Here is a 24,617-nt window from a genome sequence, read left to right on the forward strand (position 1 = left end):
TATCATGACTAGCCGTCCTTGATTCAGCAGTGTAAGACTAGAGGGAAGCAGCTTGCCATCACCACCCACCACTAACTCTTGGGCTACTCTTTTACCAATGAATAGTGGGATTGACCATTACATTATAACACCCCCATGGCTGAAAGAAAGAGCATATTTGGTGTAACCCTGAGATTACGAATTGAATGCTTAAACCACCTGGCCATGCCAGGCCTAAGTAAAATAATCACTAAGTTGTTTGAATAACATAAAGTTAACAGTAAATAGAAAAATTTCACCTGACAATTTCTCAGACTTATTTTCAGTTGGATATTTTATAACTGTTATGTACTTGTTTCTTACAGTTGCTTATATTCTTTTAATATTAACTTCTGTTCAAAGCTTAATGTTATTTATTTGAGTTTCCTACAGAAACAATAACAAATAACGAGGTCTGTTCAAAAAATATGCGGACTGTTTGAATTGCGTGGCTCTAGTTGGTTCCAGGGGAATCCGCATGGTGTCGCAGGGTTCGCACAGATCAGCTGATTACGATGCCATTTCCCGCTTGCAGATATCTTCATTTGTGTATTAGCTACGCGGTTTTAAGTGAAGTGCGTTTTTTTCGTTTGGCGGATTTCAGAATGAATGACCTGAAGGAACAACGACTTGCTGTGAAATTTTGTGTTAAACTTGAAAAATCTGCGACTGAAACTTTTGCTATGCTTAACACGGCTTACGGTGATGTTGCTATGAATCGTACAGCATGTTTCAAGTGGCATGAACGTTTTAAGGATGGTCGACAGTCCATTGAAGATGGACGTCCTTCCACGTCAACTGACGACCCACACGTCGACAAAATCAACACCCTGGTGCGAGCAAATCGACGTCTGACTGTTAGGGAGCTTGCTGAAGAGTGTGGGATATCAGTTGGATCTTGTTACGAGATTTTGACGGAAAAATTAAAGATGCACCGCGTTGCTGCGAAATTCAGCCCTCAGAACTCGCGAGTTTTTGGCCAAACACTCGATCACTGTTCTTCCCCACCCCCCCTACTCACCTGACCTTGCTCCTTGCGATTTTTTCTTGTTCCCCAAACTCAAAATACCCTTAAAAGGAAGAAGATTTGAGATGATTCCCGAGATTAAGGCAAATGCAACAAAGGAGCTGGAGGACATTACAAAAGAAGCGTACCAGGACTGTTTCAACAAGTGGAAACACCGTTGGGATAAGTGTGTGCATTGGGGAGGAGAGTACTTTGATGGAGGCCCAGACCTGTAACTTCTAAATAAAGTACATTTTGTTTTATGACTTCAGTCCGCTGTATTTTTTGAACAGCCCTCGTAACTATGTTATCAGTTAAGCCTGATATCGATATCTTTTATTATTCACAATTTTCACACAAAACTATAGAAGGTCTATCTGTATTTAGCCATCCTTAATTTTGAACTGTTAGACTAACAGAGAATACACCATAAATTCTTGTCTGGACAGGTAGCAAGATTTGATAATGTAATTAATGATTTTGGTGTTAATTATCTCTATCCTCATACGTTACCTCGTTGGAGTCGGACGTCCATATGCTGTTGGTGCAACTCGGCCAGCCAGAAAAGGAAAATGCTTGCTATCCAATTTATCCTCGATAGCATCCTGAAGATAATATCCAATTTTTAACAACAATACAGAAATTGTAGAACATGTAAAAACAAAGTAAAAGGCAATATATTTGATAGCAACACCAAAAAGGACACAATAGCTATTCGTATCACAATGAAATAAACTTACATGGAAGTTAATCTTATGAGCAACTTTCTCTTTGGTGTATCAGATGCTTGAGTAAATATTAATAGAACTTGTATATTTAACATTATACATTATTAAAGTACACACCTCCATGAGATCCTTGATGACGGGTGTCCACCGTGACATCTGATAGGTGTGTTCCGTTAAACGTTCCTTTCTAGGAATTTGATAAATTTTCTTTCGGCTTCCCTGTGTTTGAAAAAAAAATTATAAAAAAGATATCAAAGTGAGACAAATAAGTGGCCAAGTATTAACATAGAATGATTCAGTTAAGAAACAAGATGCACTTATGAGAGTGGTTCTAGCTGTCAATAATAATAATAATAATAATAATAATAGAGATTTAATCACTTCCAACATATTTATAGGCATACTTGATGCCTGCAAATAATTTGATAATTACTTGTACTAAAATAATTTCATATGCATAGAAGGAATAGTGGTGGAAGCAAAATAGGGTAAAAGATATTTCTCATCTTTATATAGTTATTTCAATAACCAGTTATCACCAAAGTATTCTCATGCTACAAATACAAAGCTACTGCTCTTGATATACTTTTAAATAGCTGCTGGCTGCACATGAAGAAATACAGTATGCTAACCTCAACAGGTTAAATGGCACGGGCTTTGACTGGGCAGCAAATAAGCAGATTTTTCATGTGCCCGTGAAAACTCATCCAAGTAGGCCTACTAACGTGGGCAGGAATTCTTTACATCAGGGGTGGCCAACCTTTTGTTTCCTATGCACCAATTAGTTCACTTCTAATTCAGATGTGCCACACAAACTTTAACAGCCTTTCAATCCTGAGCTGTACTCTTTGTTACAATATTTAACATCTGGTTTGTAACGTACAGTTAATCTGACCCTTAAATTTATATTTGTTTCAATGTATCTATATCTTCTTGTGTATTCACGTATGCGTTTTAGGTTGCAGTTTCTGTATCTAAGTTTCTCTTTCTCTTCTTTCTATTATGTCTTGATATAAAGATATATACTGAATTACATAATAGATCATTGCACCAAACATCTTCATACACAAACACAAATGACAAACACACACATCAACTTCAAACTCCTAATAAATGGACTCACACTCCTGTACCCGCAAACGTACATTCTTATCTCTGGGGTATAGTGCGCCACTTGTAATCGTGCAATGCGTCACTGTTGGTGCATGTGCCATGGGTTGGCCACCCCTGCTTTACATGAATATTTTTTTTTGCCATTAGAATTAAATGAACTAAATGGAATGTGTAAAATGCTAAATTACAAAGTTACTAAAACAAAAGTAAAATCAAAGTTTTATTTTCAAAAGCTATTACGCTCACCATTTTATTTGTTGTAAGCCTTTAACATACATTTAATTTGCATTTATAAGATAACTAAATTACTATTACTCAATATAAAATTCTTGTGCTCCTATAAAATAGCTTATAAAATTAAAATACATGACTTCCAAGACAATACTGAATAAAGCTTTTGATTTTCCCCCCCATAAACTTTAGGGGTCCCAGCTACATCATGTGAATTTGAAGACAACATTTATTTTATTCGTTTCCTCAAAGGTTGGATGCGGTGAGTTTCAGTTTGCTGAAGTTAATCTTTACTAGATTGATGGAGCTCTAATAATACCGGACTGAAGCATCATCTTCGATCAAGCTAGATGGAGCAGATGGACAAAGTTGAGTGAACTTTTTGAAATAAATCAGACTTTTCTGTCAAGTTTTCCCATATAAAATACCCTTATTATTTATATGGAATGTTGTTTGAAAATCAAAAAAAATATCCTGTGCTGTATCTTTTCCCTCACCAATGCTAATAATATCACTGACCAGCAATCCAAACAATGAAATAAAAATTTGTTTAGATGTATTTGTGGAAATAAAATGATGAATTCCTAATTTAAACAAAAAATCCTGGATGAAACTTCCTAACCTCAACACCAACTTGGATTCATATTGCTCCATTACAGGATTTATACAATGTTCAGGTAAAAATCCCAGGACTTTTCCAGGATCAATTGAAAACTCCTCTTATCCAAAAGCTGTTTGGCAGATTTATTAGTTATATTAAAGACAGTTTACCATGAATAAAACAGTTTCCACAGATAACATACAAAATAATCTTAGGTTTGGTCATTTTCACTCGTTAATAATGATTATATCATCTTGTCCCCAGAATCAACCTTGCATGATTGAAATAACCGGCTCGTGTCTCTTTTTCTATGTGGTTAAACAGTACAGTTTAACTCTTCTTGCCAATTTATTTAACAGTTAACTATACATTTGTCACAGTACTTGTTTGACAAATCTGACACAACACATTCTCCTCTTTGGATTTATAGCTCTCTCCAAATTACAATGACCGTCACTTCTGCACAGACTGCAATTTTTTTTCACTTGACTGCACATCAAAATGTGCAACTTTTCCCTCACCATCAGTAACATGATGCCATGTGCAATCTTGTATTGAGGCTGCTATTGATTATAGAGATCAAATACAGAGTAAGTTAAAAACATTCAGTATCACAGGTTTGTCTTTTATAAAGAACTGCTTTATTATACTTAAAATAATGGTTTTATTGTAAATACTATAAAACCTTACAAACTGATAGAATATTTTCTACACATAACAAAACAATTAACTTCTGATCAGAACAAGCCACCTACTTACAGCATTATCCGGGTCACAAAAGCAAAGTTTGAAGGGAATAATGACCATTTTCTGTACTTTTACAACATAAGTAATTAAGAAATAACACATTCTATCCAGGAACAAAATTTGTGTTACATAGTGTTATTCCATCAGTATCCTTCATATTAACAATGTTTAATCTGTGCAAGTTTGATATACAGTAGTGTTTTGACAAGATGTACATATTTACAAGTTTATTCTTAATGCATTTGTCTTCATGATATAGTGAAATGACACATCAACTAAACATTATTTTACATATTATCAAACTCCCTCATTAAATTCTCTTATAGCTGACACTACAGATATTAACTACTAACAAATGTACAATAGTGTTACAAGTACATCTCAAACTCTTAGTTGTATAACTTGATTCATCGTTTGTATTTCTGTGACAAAAAACAAGTCTTCCTACACATAAAAAACAACAGAGGGCCATCACTTTTAATTATAATCTAGAAGTGTAACATGGCATGAAACAAAAGTATTTGATTTTCTCATTTTTAGTTTTAAATTCATAATTTTCATTAGAATATTGAATATAAAACAACTAAAAATGTGTGATGCAAGAAAGTTAAATATATTTTTGAAGTTCCATTCAAAGTGGATATAAACACTTTACTGTAACTGTCAAACTGATATATTTACAACCCAGTAAACAGTGTATCTTAATTAGTAGGGCACTTAAAGCCACACAGATAGGTATGACAACAAACTGAAAAACATTTGTTAATGAATTAATATCACACTGTAGTTATTTAAAGGTAGTCCTACTGTAAGCTGTGATTTCATACACATATTGATTACAAAGAATAAATTAACATACATTGTATGCCTAATAAATACTGTCACCATATTTTGTACCAACCCAATACTCAAAGCTAATATAAAGACTTCTGTTATTATACTTTAACAGATGGACAAACCATGTCCATCTATATTGATTATGACAACTAAATACTTTATATCAAAGAGAAGTTATGGAAAAATTGCTTTGTTTTATCTGTTAACAAGACCAAATTTACCACCCACTGAAGTAGAAACTACATGATAATGGATACTATGCTAATACTGTCTAGAAGTCTAACCCATTGAGACTTATTCTAGGTCATTTAATTTCATATATCTTAATTTGTTTTTTTCCTTTTCTAAAGGAAAGACTTCACTATTAAGAAGCACCTTTAAAAATTTGCCATCTTAGAGTAGAAATGAAAACTTAAGTAACCTTTCCAATAGCTACATTACTGGAACACATATTCAAGCAATTACAAGCACTGGTAATATTAGTGTAACAGTCAAGTTTTTTGGCCCTTCAGTCTGAAGACATTTTGGACTAATGTAAGAAATTTTTTGTAGCCTATTAACTGCAATACTCTGCAGCTAGTACAATTATTATTATTACTTACAAGGATGATTTATTAGAAAAACATTTATAGTCTACTCAGTTTGGAATTCTAAGGAAACAACAATTAATAAGTTTATTTTTATATCTATAAATAAAAAAAACACTTAAGTAGATCTGAAAATAGAATGCAGGTGAGTTTCTTGTGAAAATGATAAAACTAGCGACAAAGCAGAATTTGATCTAGTTTCTTTTTTGTACAAACTTAAAAACTTATCTGCTAGATAGATTGTTTCATAAGCATCTTTAACAAAATATTCACTTAGCTCATTGTCAAACTGACCAGCATTGGAAGAAAAAACAAATACACAATTATAATGACTGAATGTATCCCTTTATAACTGGATTTTACAGTTTTTTTGGTTATTTTTGTAATACACCCAACATCACTGAGGATTTTCTTTAATATTAATTCTCTACCAAAACTTTTATATTTAAAAAATCTTTCAATAAAACAAGTCTCTCAGTTGAAGCTGCTTTAGTTTTTTTCAACAGATTATGATTTATTTCTCCTTTATAAATCACATCAAAGAGTAAAATGTTAAGTAAGAAAATCATTAAGAAACATCAAGAGACTCACATCAGTCACAATGTTGACACCCAAGTGCACCATGTTTGTAATGATGCACTTCTCGACAGCTGGAATTTGAGCGTGTTGGATTAGCTTTGCTAGGTTTTCCTCTGATATTCCTATAGAAAAAATAAATAAATTTCCTGTAACCCAATACAGTCTGGGTGTATTATCTTACACAAAACTACCCAGCTCCAGTGATGGGAAAAGTTAAAATTAATTTATCAATTTACATTATTTCATCAACTTTAAAAAGGTTAATTGTGTTGTATTCTTGGTTTTGCTCAGGGCAAAAGCTCTGAGCTACTTCTACTGCCTACCATGAAATGTAATTACTGAGCATTTCCATCATGCTAAAAGCTGGTCAACAATACCATATGGTAATTTTAGCCACCAAGTGACATCATATTTAGAAATGTAAACAATAATGTGGTTAGTTCCTAACAGTTTAGTGTAGAACATTCTGTTTACAAAAATAAAATTTGCTATCAATGTTATTCAAGCCTGTTCTCATGTGACTGTTGAGTTTTGGCTGTGCACGCAGCTTTTAAAATGCAGTGCAGAAAGTGGTCACAGTAAACGAGAGACAAATATTTGGTTTGCAATATACAAAAGATGCAAAAATGGCAGAAAACAGTTATGAGACCAAATGGCACAGAGGTTAGTATCATGATAATAAAAGATGAGATATTTTAATATGGGTCAATATTCTGTCTTCCCTTTTCCATAATAAGTTATAATTTAAAATATTTTTTATACAGTGTTTTAAACCATACAACAGCAAGTAAAGAAAACAATTCATATACTTCACATTATTTCTCTACTAGTATTAGATCCTATCATGGATATGATAAGCAAACAATATACATGGTAATTCAAGATAATGAATAACACAGACTGAAAGATTACCAACCATTTTTAGACAGAATGTACAAAAGTATGATACGAATCTTATCTTGTGTTGTGACTTTTGTATCTAGCAGAATCGGAACAATGTTTCTCATGGGATCCTTGATACGTTCCCCTTCTGAGTCAGTCCCCATTGCCAAATCCTGGATTTGAAATCAATTGTACTTTTTATATAACAACAGATACAAGGCTACAATATGAAGCCTTTTATTAGAAATGACTATATTTAAAACAATATTTAAATATGGTAGAACACTAATAGGTTATTAAGGAACCTTAACAAGTGCTCACTTGTTCCACTTTACACAACTTGTCCACGTAACCTTGGTAGGACTTCATACAATCTTCCGCTAGATGAAGGTGTGTGGCATATTTACTGAGTTCCTTTTGATATTGAGGCATCTTCTTTATCATTGTGGAAAGGTCTTTAATACTTGTCTTGTCACTATCTGACGTCATCCTCTTGCTATCAATGAATTTCTTCAATTCTCTGGTGACATTCCTAAGAAGACAAAAGAGCCAGAAGCTCATACTTGTATTGGAGTCGTGCACAATGCACTACGTTGAAATGTGACTTCACAAGCAAAACATTAATTTTACAAATACTGTGATATTACTTAGTCATTCTCTTGAACCTCATCAGAACAAAGTTGGTTGATTCGACCAATTTTGGAACTATGAAACTATTGATACTGTTACTATAATTTACAATGTGGCAAGCTTTCAATAAACATCAACATTCTGTTGTGCAGAAGAAATCAAAGTTTTTAATAAAATATTTCTACTAAATATAAGTTTCTAATGTCAGTCTGAGTGAAAGGTGATACTGTCATATTAAGAATAAAAATACTTTGTTTCTTCTTATGGTTTCTCTACTTCATCTGCATAACCTTTAGAGTTTCATAAATGAACAGAAAGAGTTTTTGGATAATGTTTTATATTTTGCCATTTAATGTGCATCTACACAACCACCTACTGTAGGGAAGTTATCAACGTGCATCTACCCAACCACCTACTGTAGGGAAGTTATCAACGTGCATCTACCCAACCACCTACTGTAGGGAAGCTATCAACGTGCATCTACCCAACTACCTACTGTAGGGAAGTTATCAACGTGCATCTACCCAACTACCTACTGTAGGGAAGTTATCAACGTGCATCTACCCAACCACCTACTGTAGGGAAGTTATCAACATGCATCTACCCAACCACCTACTGCACAACAAGGAAGCTATAAAGATAAAATAAAGCAATGTGAAAATATTAGAAGTTGAGGGTGTTAGGATAATTGTGATTGGCTGTTACAACCAACAATCAATGTGTAAAAAAAGGTACCACTGATTTTATTTAATGTTTTTCAACTTTTCCTATACACTGATTATTTCACTACAGTTAGAAAAGGGGAACAAAGTGTGATTTACAAAAAGAAAAAAAAAAAAAAAACATTCATTTAATAGGTTATGAAGGACATGCAAATGAAACAAAGTTGTCAAATGAAAATAATTATTTTAGTTCTTAGCATTGAAATCCCCTTTCATTCTAACTTCGTCAGTAAAAGTTTCATGAATTCAGTCAATCGTTAATAAAAATATTTCACTTAGAAAAGCTGATCCTTTGTACAAGATTTGTAATGTTCACTAAAACTTTATTACATGTCTTGAAGATATACTTATTACATTCAGATTTACAGTATATTTTCATTAGTACATACTGAAGGCCAATCATATGAACCACACCCATATGTTCAGGGTTTTAAGTTTGGGAAACTGTCCCAAGTTTTCTGAAGTCATAGAGACTTAATGTTGAAGAGTCATAACACCAGTAATCCAGACAGTTTCAAACATTTGTATCTTTTTTCTAACAAGATGATTAAATTAACCAAAAAAAAAAAAACTTGAAAAAATTACTCATATAATTATATCATTCAAGTCTTTATAATCAGGCAAATGCTAGTTCAGTAGTGCAATGATATTCACGTTTTAGCTCTTGACGACCTTTTCAAGTGATTTAAACCGTTTTTAAAACATTCACTAATTTCATACACAAATGACAACCATGAAGGCATTTCTACCAATCAGGAAATACTGGATTAACGTGAATACTTACTGAGAAACAACAGCGATGTGCTGATGACGGAGCTCGGACCAGATTTCGTCATTTTCGTCAAGAAGAACCTCTTTTTCTCTAACGTCGTGACCAGAAGAAGCCTCAAACTTGTATACGTCATTTTCAATTGGTAAGAGATCATAAGCCATGGCCTGAAATGTTAGCTCATGGAGAAGAGGGGAAACACAATCAAAACCACGGTCAAGGATAAGCAGTTGTGATCTCATCTTCTCAGGTCCCTGGGTAAAAATTTCAAATCTTTCAAGTCCTTAAAAATAAACTAACTAATGCACAAACCTTATGTATTATCTATTATGTAAAGTCAAAACTGTTAGCTCTTTCTTTGCAGTGTACTACTTACAAACGTAACTTACTTCCCCCATTGTAGGCTCATCAGCTTTGTAGGCATCAAGTTTCTGTTGAATGAGCTGGGAAAGTTCAACATTACGATCGAAGTCACTGAAAAGTCATATAAAGAATGAATAAAGATCAGACAGTAAGTACTTTGAAATATTTTAAGACGCTGAGTTTAGCAGTTTACGTATCAAAGCACACAGCCTAAATGATATTGGTTATAATAAAGCATGTATAGGAAGGTTATTTTAAACTGCACAACATTTAACCTTGCTATTTTCAATGTGATAAGATATTGGAACATTGAAATAGTTTTATGTTTTACCCATGCATGAAATGTAATCTTAAGTCATATCATGTGTTCCTATATAAATGGTCATAGGTTATACATGCAGGAATTATAAAAAATAAAACAGATTAGTAGACAATAACAACTATGTGTATGTGTTATTTTAATTTTGTTTAAAAATAACACGTTAATGAAGGCTTAACTCATGACAACTACTCAACACATTAACTTACTGTTGATGTTGATTAGATATTACATCAGTGTGAAGAAATAATTAAAAACTTGTTTAATAATTTATACCTGTGTAGTACATATTACACAAGATAATTATTCTAAACACATGCCAGGAAAGTTATATACCAGTTTCATGAAAATACGTAACTTGATTACCTTCTGTATCGAACTGAAGGATACTCTCCTAAAGTGGCACACAAGGTTGCTACTTGCTCAGCAATCCTCTCCAACTTGGCAGAACGAAGACTAGCCCTTGCAGGGTTGTAGAAATACTGAAAAGTTTCAGGAGTATCCAAAGAGAACACCTAATAAAAATGTTCCAGCTGTTAAAACCTACAAGATACTAGACAAATATATATATTAGCTACCTTTGTGAGTTGCAAGAAACAATTCATTAGATGCTGGGGCTTAAGTATGCATTTGTGAAAACTTGAAACATATAAAAGTTCAGATTTTCATAATAGTTGCAAATGGCCTAGTCAATTTATCTACAACATTAAAAGTGAATTTATATGATCATTTTATATCACTTAGGAATGCTGTTCAACACTATATACGTGTGTATTCTTCCTCAACATGAAAGCTAACTTAAGTTTATTACTACATTAATTAAAAAAAAAAATTGGGTTTTCGAGTCTCACATTTAGGTAATTACATCCACAGAATAGGAAACGCATACATCAGAATTATTTAATTTCACTGTATACCTTCTTAAAACATTCATGAAAAATGTTTTAAACAAGGGTTTGGCTATTTTTTTTGATTTCCAACACAATATTTGTCTAAATTTATTCTAATAGTGAAGTTCAAATTTGTTCCTTGAATTTTTCTGCATCGTTATACAAATCCCTCTCCTACATACAACATACGTATTTACCTGAACACTTGCATGATGGATCATGTTTAAAAGTAGTTTAACATATGGTTTTTATCTAGAAATAACATTCGAGACCTGTAGATTTCCACTGATTTGTCAGCCATTTATTGCTTCTTTATAAATTAGGCTTAGTAATTACAGAGCAAATTGACATTCCTAGTTTTCAACTAGTCTAGCATGAAAGATGGATGTGGCAGTTTTGTTAGTTACGTACGATACTATTGACAGAAATTGATTAGATATGTGACTGATGTGTTTATGTGCCTTGAAAACAAAATCTGTAATAGTTTTTGTTCTACTCAAATTTAATAATTTTGTATACCTTTCTTTTCAAAAGTTTAAATTTAGATGTTTGCTGGAGGGAGGGTACTGGTATAATTATTTAAATATAAAAAAGCAAATAAGTATTTAAAAAACTATTTAGTTCAGTGGTAGAAGGTTAAAAGAGAGAGTTATAATGTCTACTTTGTTATCCATCTAGTTGGTATGTTGGAGAGTATTTGTTGAAGTTAGGCCTACAAATAAGTAAACATTATTGAAGAAATGGATCTCTTATTATTATGTGGACTGGATTTAGGATTTTTTACCGTATAATCCAAAAGAATCTGTCCAACAATTACAATAATGATGTTTTACATGTAGTTTTTTTAGACAATATTTGCGTAGAAGGGTTATAAATTTGTTTTTTGCTTTAAATCTATCTCCTATAATATTACATAACATTCTTATGTAATGGACGTAACTTAATTTTACATCTTTTTCATCACAGGGAACTTGAGAATGTAATGGAGGCAAAGAACTTTAGTGGAAAGTTTACTGAAAATTTTGCCATTTTTGTGTGAATGGGAATATGTAAGTGGTTTGTCAGGTGTTGAAAGTGTGAACTTTGTTGAAGATTTCATGGACATCTGTGTGATTCTAAACCAGAATTCCATACTCCAAACATATCATCAGTAAACCTGGTCTGCATAGCTACAGCAATGATTACAGTTTACTAGCTTAACCTGGTTCACACTGTTTGTGAAAACCTATGGTGCACATAATGCCTAGAACACTACCATGTCAGTCAGATTCAAGCAGGCCTGACGAATTCTCCAGTATTGATTGGGCTAATGGCTTCATTAGCATTAGATGTAGCACGGTTCACATATATTCTTGCTTGCTTTCACTCGTGGGTTCTTAAGAGTTTCCCTCTGACTTCCATGCATTTAAAACTTTTTACTCAAAAAGATATAAACAGCTATTACGGTAAATACTGTTACAACTCTGATCACTATGGCAACACATCTACCTTGATTTTAAGTATCAGCCATTAAACTTTACATATCCAACAGAAAAAAACAAAACCTCTCAGGGTTTGTTTTAACCAACTGAGATATATAACCCTAGAATGACAGCATTAAATTTTCAGTTATTAACACCAGGTAGTAGGGGGTTAAAGAGAACCCACACTGTCATTCTAGGCTTAAGATTGGCAAGTTCTCCCGAAAAATAACACAATTTTGTTAAAACTTTTAAATAATTAATGTGTCTGTGATGACAAGACACCCACTTGAAATAAAGATATATCTCAGGACAGTTGGTATGGGTATAAACACTTTTATTAATAAAACAGAGAACAGCTTTTCGACCTTGTTAGGTCAGCTCAGGTTAACAAAGAGAGAGTTTGCAACTACCCGTTACTGGGCACGTCATAGAAAAATGACAGTGTGAAGGAGAAATAAAATATTTTATGACTTATCAAAATATCCTACAAGTACACTTAAATAATTAGAAGGAAAAAAAAGTAAAACACAAAAATAGTAATTTTGACAGACTTGATAAAAGACAGGTCTACCTGTTCGAAGTGATCAAGTTTTTATATTATTTATCAAACAATTTTAATCCATTTTCTATAACAGCACTTTTAAAACTTTTGAATAATGACACACACTAAGTACCAAATGTAATTCAACCCCACAGAGTTGAGCATACAACTGGCATATTGGATCTCCACTCTATCTGCCACTACACAAGGTTGTGTTGGTAAACCTTTTTTGCGTCATAAAAAAATAAAGATATTTTTTTTGCATGCCACACAGTGGTGAGCAGCTTTAAAAACACTTTATGTTACTGAATATAACAGCTATAAATAAAACCAAAAAACTTTTGTGCAATTTTCAAAAACATGGCCGCACCTCTTGAGGGCATGACGTGGCACCCTAATACATCATGACACCCACTTTGGAAAATACTGCTCAACAAAATATGAAACATTTTTCAAACACAGTTTTTGATACCATTTATACCCAGTATTCCACTAACGTAAATGATTTAGCAGCAGCATTATCTATTTCTTTAACAGGGAACATGTATTTCTTAAGTTTTGTTGCTAAGAAACAAGAATGAAAACAATGAAACCTACTTGTGATTCATAGGGTAAGAATGCAATGTTGATTTCCTTCAAAGTTTTAATTACTTTAGCACAAGATGATTTGCATAATTCATTGAACAGTTCATCAGGACATGCTGTGTGGAAAAAAAAAAAGAACTTATATAAATAAAAATATTTCTCACCTTACAAATCAGAGAAGTTTTTGAACATACATACAGTATGAATTATTTTATCAAGTTACAGAAAAGGATCCCCCCCAGTACCTTGATGCTGTGTCTGGTTGGTTGGCATTTACCTCCACATTGCATCATAAGCTTTCTCAAGGTAAAAAAAAGAACAGAAACAAGATGTTGTTGCTTGAGAAAGACTTTCCAGATTGACATTTCAAGTTGAATCAGGTGGTCCATGGTGGAGTGCTGTTGTTGAAACCCACACTGGCATTAACCATCCTCTCTAAGATCTTATAGAGACAGCTCATCAAAGCAGTTGGATGATAGATTGAAGGAATCTTGGGATCCTTCCCAGTCTTAGAAAAAGGGAGGACAATAGCCTGATGCCAAGTGTCAAGAAAAACATTCTCCTACCAGATCCAGTTAAAAACAACCAGAAGAATAGTAAGAGAGGCAAGAGAGAGATGGCGCAACATCTTATAGTGAATATCATCAGGTCCAAGTAATGTACTGCCAGACTGATGAAGAGCAAACTTGAGTTCCATCAGCATGAAGGGGCAATTATACTCAAAGAGATGATCTGCCAAAAAGGAAAGAGGTGATGACTGCCAGAGTCTTGATGGCTAAGAAAGTGGGGGATGAAGTAGGTCAGTGGGAAGCATACTTCTACTTCCCTTTCAATTTTGCTCTCTGATGGTCAGGAAGTATACTGCCCACTGACCTTCTAAATCTGGTCTCATATGACTTTGGAACTGGAAGTATAAAAGATGCAAGTTGTGAATTGAATCCAAGATTCCTTCTGGCTTTCTTGCCTAGCATGTGCACGAGCCTTCTGTGCCATGTTGGCAGGCAGGATTTCACCATGGAAATGGATATTGTGGAAAACAAGTTGAGGGTTTAGGAATAGACTGAGCAGCTGCTTGGACAATACACTAAGCTACTGCTGCAACACAGTCATCTAATGATGGCTTACAGATGACAGCAGGATAAAGTACTGAGAGAACAGTGAAAGACCACTTGGCCTGGTTCAGCTTCCACCGAGGGAGGTGGGTTGGGTGGCTTCAAAAATCCAGTTTCTCTCAAAATGATAGGAAAATGATCACTGCCCCATGGGTCACTGTCAACCCTCCAAAAAAAAGTGAGGGAAAAGTGAAGGAGAGCAGACAGAGATCAACAGCAGTAAAAGACTGACTAGGTGCATGAAAATAAGTATGAACATCAGTACTGAAGAGAGAGAAGGGGTGTGATCTGAGAGCATACGCTCCATGGAATGATCCCTACTATTATTATCAGCACCACTCCAGGATTAAAAAGGGAAATAAGTGTTTAATAAGAGCATCAAAGTCCAATTGATCATGAGTTTCTTCAGAAGAAAGAGTAGAGAGAACAGACAGTGATGGTACAACCCAAGGAAACACGGATGGCTATGGCCTCCAAGGGTGTATTGAATGGCAAAGATAGAGCGGGCATGTGCTGGTCAACCAGTGATGCCACACCTCCAAGCACTTATCCATCACACAACCTGTTATTGCAATTTAAAGAAAACTGTTGAAAAGTGACTATCAGCAGGTTTCAAAAATGTTTCTGTGAGGAAAGACACACAGGACGATAAGAATCAATCAGCACTTTGATGTCATCTAAATTAGAACAGAAACCTTGACAGTTCCACTCTACCAATGTGGCCATTTTTATTTACGTGGAGGAGAACTGGACAGAGCCCTTCTCTTTTTGACCATATCTTCTCTTTATTAGAAAGAGGTTTATTGACTTCCATGGATCCTGCCCTGGATTGAATGGGCAGATCTCTGTCAGTAGATGAAGATTCCAGTGACTGAGGTTGTGAACGAATAATTAATTTGCATCCCAGTGCCGAAAAAGATGGACCTGAGGAAATGCCAGCAGCCTAAGCCAAAGGAAGTGGAAGGAAATGTGGTGATAGAGTTAGGTACTGATGTTGACTTGTCAACTCTCTTAACCCTGGAGAGCAAAAGATTCTTCAAGTGGTTTGAAAACAACTCTATCAGAGACATGGAGCATATAGCAGCAAATATTAGAGATGGAGTGGTGGACAGTAACTTTTGAACCTCGGGATAAGAAATATTGTGAACCATTTTCAAATGCTGTATCTCTTTTTCCTCCACCCACCAAGAGCAGGAATGAAAGCAAGATGGACGAGAGACACTACAATTAACATAACAAGGGCCCATTTTGCACTCGTAGGTATCATGGTCCTTGCCACCACAATGAGCACATGTCAAGGAATCACATTTCTGTGTGACCGAACTTCTGACATTGGAAATATCCGAGATGGTTTGGAATATATGGTTGTACCTTGCAATTTAGATGCCTTGATGGTGGTAAGTGGACATGGTGATGTAATGTCAAAATTAGGACATTGGTTGGCATCATAATTCCATCTTTGCAAGTGGAGATGCGCCTCACTGCAGAAACTCCTTGGGTGGAGAAACCAGTGAGGATCTCCAACTCTGGGACGTTCTTCAAATCCCTCTCAGTAATAATTCCTTATGATGAATTCAAGGTAGCATGGGGAGAAACCTCAATGGGGATATCCCCAATGATCTTCAAATGCAAGAGGAGTTCACTGTGTTTTGGAATGGATATTTCCACCAAGATGTCCCCAGAACATAGTTTTTTGACTGACTGAGGAGAGCCAGCAAGCCCCTCTAGTCCTTTATGAACAAAAAGGGAGACATTTGCCCTAAAGATTTGTTTGATAAAGAATGTAATATCAGAAAATGAGTCAAAGTTGAAGATTACTGTTCAAAATCTTCAAGATGTGGTCATTCACCTGTGGTCTGTGTTTTCACTATTTTATTTTTTTTATAGGATCTATACCAAAGAAAGAATATTTTGGTGCCCACTGACCTCACTCAACATGGAGCCTTACAAGGGGATGCACTACAATGCCAAACAAGGACAATGCAGAAATGCCAAGGTTTTGTAAGCACTATACCCAAACACCAACATCAGACACAATGTACACAACACCTGTTAAGAACATCCAATGTTTGTACTTGGTTGACCTTAGTCAAAGTGGACCAGCCAATTGACCCTGGAGATGACAACCTCAAGGCTACTTGTCTACAGGAATTCAAGGCCAGTGATGCATTTAGGTGAGACCCCTCAACCACCAGAATCCTCTCTTCCCCTTCACTGGTCGCCACGCACAACAAACATGTGGGTGGATGTTTAGCTCCCAGAGGAAGTAAACTGAAAGAACAAAACCTTCTCTGGGAGGTTTCCTCACCACATACAGGAATCCAAAACGAGCAGTACTGTGTCTAAAACATTATGCATTTACAATATAGAAATTATTATAGCCATTACAGATATAAATTTACAGTGACCATTCAGAGAATATTGAATTATCATGGAATTTTATCACATTATTTTCAATAAGTGTGTAGCTTGTCAACAAGGCCACTGCACTCACAACATCTTGAAGTTAGAGATGTTTATATTTAGTGTCAACAGCAGCATCAGACTACATTTTCTTCCAAGAATGTTCATGAGAACTTTTCAAGAATGAGACTTAACAAGGACATTTTGTAAGATTTGACAATCTTAATGAATGAAGGAACATACTGTAAGATGCAACACTCTTTGTAAATCTGTTGGTGCATAAGTCCTGATGTAGTTTGAATCTTTATTGTTATTATTTCGGTTTCTTCATGTACACAGAGTGGAAGGACTCATTTCTGCCATGTAAATTGGTCAGAATTACTTTCGCTTCTATTTGTTTTCTTTAATTTCATAAAGCAAAATTATTTATTACAAATCACTGACCATGTTCAGTGTTAAATAAAAGGACAACCAGTAAAGTTACATTCTACACTTTTACATGCATTTTGTGAAATGACAATGGGCAACAATATTTTTTAGAAAGCAGAATTTTACTTTTTGGATAAGTAGTTTTCCAAAAATTCTGTACAACTGAATATCATTAGAACTCATACTTGTTAGAAAACACCACTTTTTACACATGGTTCAGTGGACACAGCCATATTTATGTTTATACTGGACACCGAAGATGATTTAAGTTACCTTCCCAAGTTCTGTATAACTCTAGAATAAGCATGTTCTGATACACTAAATTAAAATGTTAGCTTAAGAAAGGTTTGGCCTCTTATCTGAACTACAAAAAATAAATATATATATATAGATAGTCATCACCATGTTTTAGCTCACTGTTTTGGTCTTTATAACACATCATTGGTCAGTCAAAATACAAAGTTATTGCTCTATTTATCTTCTCATACATACCTTATTGCTTCACTGGGAAAGTGCTCTAGATATCAGGACATAAAATGTCTAATCTCACAAACACTAACATGTTAGTCGTTACATTCCACTCTTTTGTAATTTGATACATGTATATATAATACATTAAAAACAATTATTATACCACAATATTTCTAGTTATTGACCTAATAAACCTTAATTATGTCATATGCTAATTCATTCTCGACTAATTCACGTCACGAGGAGTATGCTGAATTAGCATGTTAGTGAGAATAAAAATGCACAGGTTAACTTTAGTTTTTACAATTTCACTAACATTCCACTCATGTTTTCATAAACAAAATCCTTGACACTGTGATGATCATATACTTGTGTGTTCTATGTTTTGACTTCTGGATACTACATAATATTAAACAGAAAATCTGTGTACATAATGTACATCTTAGTATCAAACTTATTAGTTTTTTTTTATTCTACATAAATACTATCAAAGTTGAGACTGTTTTCTTTATAAGTCATAGTACAGAAAAAGCAGACAAAAACTTAATACTATATTCACCACATAATAATACTTGTAATTGATTTTCTCCTACCTTCAGTAAAAAAAACATGTGCACAGCGATACATGTGTCTACTTGGTGTCTGGAAATCACCCATCAAAGCATGAACAGACTGAAAAATAAAAGACAAAGACTGCAAAACATGTAGAATATCTAAAGAACTGCACAGTTCAAACATAGATTAAAAATCTTAAATTCTGTAAGGACTTTCTGTGATTCCCAGCAGGACCAGTGATGTAGTTAGGTTCAAGACATATTCTTAACAATGTCCTAACTGCTTTATTGTTTTTGAAGAAGGATGCTGAGAAATCTTGTATTTCTATTCATTGATTTGAAGTTATGAAAGTTGATGCAAATTTTACACTTGCCTAGTATTGAACTTAAGACAAGATACTGCTGTCTTTGTCAATAAAAGCACATTTTATGTATTATTTAGAAAAAAAATTACCTTATCAGTTGGTGTGATCAAATATATCACTTCCATATCTGGTAACGGTTCTCGTTTCTTGAACAGGTCTTCAACAACTGAATGAAACAGTGGAATTATTAGAATGCTAAAATACTATATTTCATAACAATGTACACTTGTGAAACCTATCGAAAAAAATCCAAGCTATGTACGTCATTTTCTAGATCTCAGAAATAAAGGAAACTTTTTCTTGGATTATTTTTAAAATACTAAGACTATTTCATTCATATCTCAAATGTTAATGTCTACCAAAAAGGAGTGCACATATATTTTAAGGAAGCTGTACAAGAATGGAATCTTCCAAGAATGGAATCTTCCATACAAAGGTTTTTTTTTTTTTATCGAAACTTAATCAGAAAGTGCTTTAAACCTTTCTTAACACTGTTTTGTACCATAATCAAATAACGTTTCTAAAGCCAGATAGGTGTAAGAAAAGCACTGTTTAACCTAACCATATGTATTTCAACTCTTTATTCACAAAATTATTTGTGGGTCCTTGACTTTGTTGGTTATAGGGTCTGTAATAACATTGAAACCATTCAAAAAAATATACACAAAAACACCATCAATATTGCAAATGAATCCCAAAATACAAGATGTCTATTCAAGCTGAACTCTTGATGTACCGATTTAAAAAATTCCATTGTTTTTACAGAAACTATTGGATGAATATAAAATAAAATATGAAATTCTGGTAAAAACATAAACAGATAACATTAAATGCAATGCTTCAACAAAAGGTCACATAACAAAGTCAAAAAATATTCTTATTAAAGCTGGACCTGTCTGGTGTCCATCTGATGTACAGGAATGTGCAGTGCTTTAGTAAGCCCTGCAACAACTGCAAGTTATTACATGCCAACATATGTTACCTTAGCAACAGTGGTTATGATGACATGCACAGACTTGTTACTTGACTCAGTTTGAGATAATCATCAATGGTGTCAGGAGTGGTTCAATGATAACTTTTGTGTTTACTGATTACCATGAGTGATTTAAAATGCACAGTCCCATGTCCCATTACTTTAAAGTAGTTGGTGAATTTAAAATTGTGTGTAAATTAAGCAGCATAGGAAAAGCAGTTTCTACAACCAAAATGTAGAATCTTCTCAAAATTAAGAATGCTACAGATTATAAGAACTTACAACAACCAAAACAAAGGAGAACATTCTCTACCTTCATCAAGGTAATCAATATCTTACCTAAGGGTCTTTGTGCTTCTGGTATTGTTAATAAAAATCTATTAAAATGTTGAAAATAACATACTAGTTTTGTTTTAATATTTATTGAAGTGAAAAAGAAATTTCCAGACATGTAATTCTGCATAATTTTTTTGCTAAGCTAGCTGTTCATTTAAATACAGCTATTACTTGCTTAAAGTTAATTTTGATAAAAAGACATGATATGTATAATATAGGGAAAAAGTTTTTTTTTCTTGAGATTTAAGGTCTTTCTGTAAAATTACTTAAGATTAATATTACAAGGAAGTCTGATTTGTTTTGAATTTTGCACAAAGCTACATAAGGGGTGTCTATACTAGTCATCCTTAATTTAGTAGTGAAAGACAAGAGGGGGAACAACTAATCAACACTATCCCCCACCAACTTTAGGGATACCATTTTACCAATGAACAGCATGACTAACCATTACAATATAATGTCCCCACACCTGAAATGGTGAGCATGTTCAGTGATGGGAATTCAAACCTGTAACCCACTGGTTGAGAGTTGAGCACTAACCCACATACCCCAATACAATCAAAGAAAAGCTTCTGAAACTCCTCAGATTGTCACAAATGTTTAAGAGTTTATAGCGACATACAAAAAACTTAGCCTTGTTGTCAGTTAATGCCAAATCTGATTGTCAAGATTAGAAATTCAAATTTACAGTTCTTATCACCACTCAACTGTTCAAAGATGTACATGGTTAATCCAACAACCCTTGTCAAACAACTAATTTTCAGGTTTTCACACAATGTTGTAGTTACTGTATTTACATCAGTAATCAAAATTCATATATGAATTACTACGTAGCCTGGCAATGTTTCATAACATACTTGTTATTCCTTCCGCTGCTATCTCATGCATCTTACAACAAGCAGATATCATTCGCATGCTCAGCTGATCCACCACAAGAACTTTCCATTCTCCTTTCTTTTTCACTGCCTTGATGACATCACTCATAATTTCTACAAAAGAAAACATACGATAATTAAACTTACATTGCACATGACCAAACAATTTCCAAACTCTGGAAATTTGTTTTACCTCAGTATCACTTCCAAACGAGACAGTAGTTATTCGTGAATTTTGTATTAACTGTGTCAACTTACTGTAAAACAGTATTATTTTTGTACATTCTGTCAATGAAATTTTGACGTATTTTGAAAAAAAGGATGACAAGTGTAAGGTCAATAGTGATTGTATGTTAGCTAAATTGTCACCACACATTTCTTAGTCTATATTTTCACACCTTTATCTTAAGAACTTGTTCAGATGATTTAAATCTAATAATACTAATTTTATGTATTTTATAATGAATTTTTGTTGCTCGAATTATTATACCTAACTAATTTATAATGATAATAGTTTAATTTTTAAAGTTTTGTTTTGACTCTCTGAATAACGTGACAAAATATTCTTTTCAGTGTTGTTTCCACATGTTTACGTTTCACGAGCAAACAAAAAACTTCAGCTATTACCAACTGCTTGTGTCTAAGTCTAGTATTAGGCTTTGCCCAACAAAAATGAGTAGTCAAACATCATCAACAAATCTTCTTTGCAAAAGTATGTGTATTTGAAAAGCCACATGTGCAGACAAAGCTCAACATTCACTTACAAAATGACAATAGAACAGACATGAATAATGTTAATGCTAATGTTTATTTGTAAGCCACATATTCTACAGTAAACTGTTAGTAATTAATCATACTATTATTAACATTTCAAACTATGACATAACTTAACGGATAAAATTACTGCATGTTATTTTTGAGTGGTTCTTAGCATGACTCAAATGCAAAAATTACGTTTTAGCAATAGGTGATAAAACTAGATCAGAGCTTTGGCTCTGAGTGAAACCAGGAATTCAACACAATTATCTTTCTTAAAGTTCACGAAATAATTTAAATTCATAATTTTTTTTTGACACTGGGATGGGTACTTTTGATGGTTTTCAATGAAGTGATAAAAAATAACCTCTACCATAAACTCAACTAATTTGAAAAGAGCTAGCATGAAACTCCCTTTCTCACCTTGACACGACATTCAAATTTTGTCCAATGTGTGACATTATGTTTCAAAATACAAATTACATGTTTACAAATATGAAATGTTCTGTACAGTTGGAAAGCTAGACTGAAATAAAAATAAACTGATAACTTTAACTATGCAGCAAAGGGTCATTTGTGCACCGAAGCCAACAAAACACATCATTTGGCAAATCTTTCTAGTAGTTCATAACTCTATAAAAGAAAATTCCTTGTTTAATAAACAGCCTAGATTTAGATTTCTGTATATTTTTTTTCTAATATTCCTAGGGGAGTTTGTCAAATAACCAGAAACACCTACAACAGGTCACCTCTAATTCTTCCATACTTCAGAGGAAACGAGTTAAAATCTCAATGAAAAATCAAACTTACTGACAACAAGGGACTTACTGGTTTATCCACATCCACTAAAGTTAAAACAAAGAACTCAGTATCAACCTAATTACTCAGGTACTTATCAAGCCTTCCCTCAAACAACCTTAAATTACTTCCAATAATGCTAAAGCAACCTATTCCAAAGGCTAACCATCCTGTTAGAAATACGTCTTAGCTGGAGATAATGTTTTTATTATCTAATACAAGATATGTTGCTTGATATTACAACTTAATTCAATTGCTAGCTAAAAGAACAACAACCTGGGTTTTAGTTTAGTTGCTAAACTGGAGGCTCATATACTTTTTCATAATTACTAGCACATCTGAGTGCATACTTGATTTGTGAACAAAAACTACATTAAGATGACCAGAATGTCAAAGCATGGATACTTGTTTGGTAACATTTTTATCATCAGTTTATCTGTGAGCCTGATACTGCTTGAAGCTGAAAGCATGACAATCCATAATTTTTTTCAGAGAGAGGCAAAGTATTGTGAAATTGTTAATTAATTAAAAAAACAATTATATACATATTCTGAATAATTTTTTTCTTTTTATTTTACAGGAGAGGACACGTGCCTTGTTCTCTTTAAATGTTTTGTTAAAGTTGTACTACTTTTTCTTTACAAATTGCTACTACCTAATTTTCAAACTTAATTTATACCCGACACTTCTCGCGCCTTGTACAATAATAATTAGTTCAAACCCACCCCACTTATCCCTGTAAGTTCGTCTAGCACTATAAATATAATAGGCTAAAAGAAATATCATATATAATTTTAGTTCTTACAATATCTAATTTAAATTTCATGACAAGAGTAAGTTTTAAATGTTAACCTAACTTCTTTGGACTGAGAAAATCTAAAGCGCAAAGACAGCAGTACTGCAGCTGAGCCGGAAATTCTAATTTGTATTTCCTGACTGTATAAAATTACAAACACGGAACTAAGTCACATATCCCAACAAATACTGTTCCTGTATCTTTAAAACAAATTAAGTGATAAATAGGTTACCATTAATTAAATAAGCGAAAATTTTATTTACAAAAGTGAAACTTACTCATGCCTACAAGTGACTTCAATGCCATTTTGTTTTCGAAACGCAATTCTCGAATGTTACTTTGACAGACTGAGAAAAGAGGTGGATAAATGACAGCACCGCCACCAATGTTATTGTGAGAAAATAAGACACTAATAATAATAAAACCAATAATTCCCCCGGCACATCTGTTTACTTCATATATTTAAATGTTTATATTCGATTTAAAATGCTTTGATATATTCTTCATTATATGTATATTGAATAAATGAATTTTTTGAGAAAATATGATACACCAACATGTTTAGTAGTTAAATGTTTTTTTTTTTTTTTATTCATTGGAGTTCTTATATTTAAATTAATTAGATATTAAAACTTATTAAAAATTCTAATATCTTGAATTCATGCATACAATGAAATGGTATTTCATTAATTTAATGTTCGGCCAAACCTTTTGATAGCAAACCTGATATTTCAAAATAAAGTTATATAATGGGCTGTCTGTATTCTGCCAACAACGGGTATTAAAACCCTATCTTCAGAGTTATAAACTCTTAAAATTACCGCTGAAACACCGAAAGGCTCATAAATTATTAAATTTTAATGTTTATAATTAACACAGAATAACTTTTTTCTTTTTTTGTATGTCAAAAAATTTCAATCTATCTCCATACGATAATTCCTACAAACCTATAATTATCCAAACAGCTCTTCTCTGAGCCTTGTCCAAAAACTCACTGCCTTTTATTTTAAAAAATAACCAAAATTTAACATAATAGTTCAATTTATGCCTGACCATACGGTATGTCAGTTAATAGACATACGTATTTACTTACCTGGCCCAGCATGGCCAGGTGGATAAGGCACTCGACTCGTAATCT

General features: G+C 33.5%; 1 protein-coding gene across 1 annotated transcript in view; it reads right to left on the minus strand.

Annotated features, from left to right (window-relative positions):
* LOC143228870 (protein ROP-like) overlaps positions 1–23,882 on the minus strand; it is a 28,128-nt gene extending 4,246 nt beyond the window's left edge. Inside the window, exons 1-13 of the mRNA XM_076460285.1 lie at positions 23,758–23,882; positions 21,112–21,243; positions 19,035–19,111; positions 18,620–18,698; positions 13,624–13,727; positions 10,499–10,647; positions 9,840–9,924; positions 9,466–9,704; positions 7,651–7,861; positions 7,364–7,502; positions 6,460–6,569; positions 1,870–1,971; positions 1,538–1,629 (exon numbers count right to left, since the gene is read on the minus strand). Coding sequence (XP_076316400.1) covers positions 1,538–1,629; positions 1,870–1,971; positions 6,460–6,569; positions 7,364–7,502; positions 7,651–7,861; positions 9,466–9,704; positions 9,840–9,924; positions 10,499–10,647; positions 13,624–13,727; positions 18,620–18,698; positions 19,035–19,111; positions 21,112–21,243; positions 23,758–23,785 — 1,547 coding nt within the window. The 5' untranslated portion in view covers positions 23,786–23,882. The remainder of the gene's footprint in view (positions 1–1,537; positions 1,630–1,869; positions 1,972–6,459; positions 6,570–7,363; positions 7,503–7,650; positions 7,862–9,465; positions 9,705–9,839; positions 9,925–10,498; positions 10,648–13,623; positions 13,728–18,619; positions 18,699–19,034; positions 19,112–21,111; positions 21,244–23,757) is intronic.
* Positions 23,883–24,617: the final 735 nt, after the last annotated feature.

The sequence above is a fragment of the Tachypleus tridentatus genome, chromosome 10 (genome assembly GCF_004210375.1).
Source record: "Tachypleus tridentatus isolate NWPU-2018 chromosome 10, ASM421037v1, whole genome shotgun sequence".
NCBI lineage: Eukaryota > Metazoa > Arthropoda > Merostomata > Xiphosura > Limulidae > Tachypleus > Tachypleus tridentatus.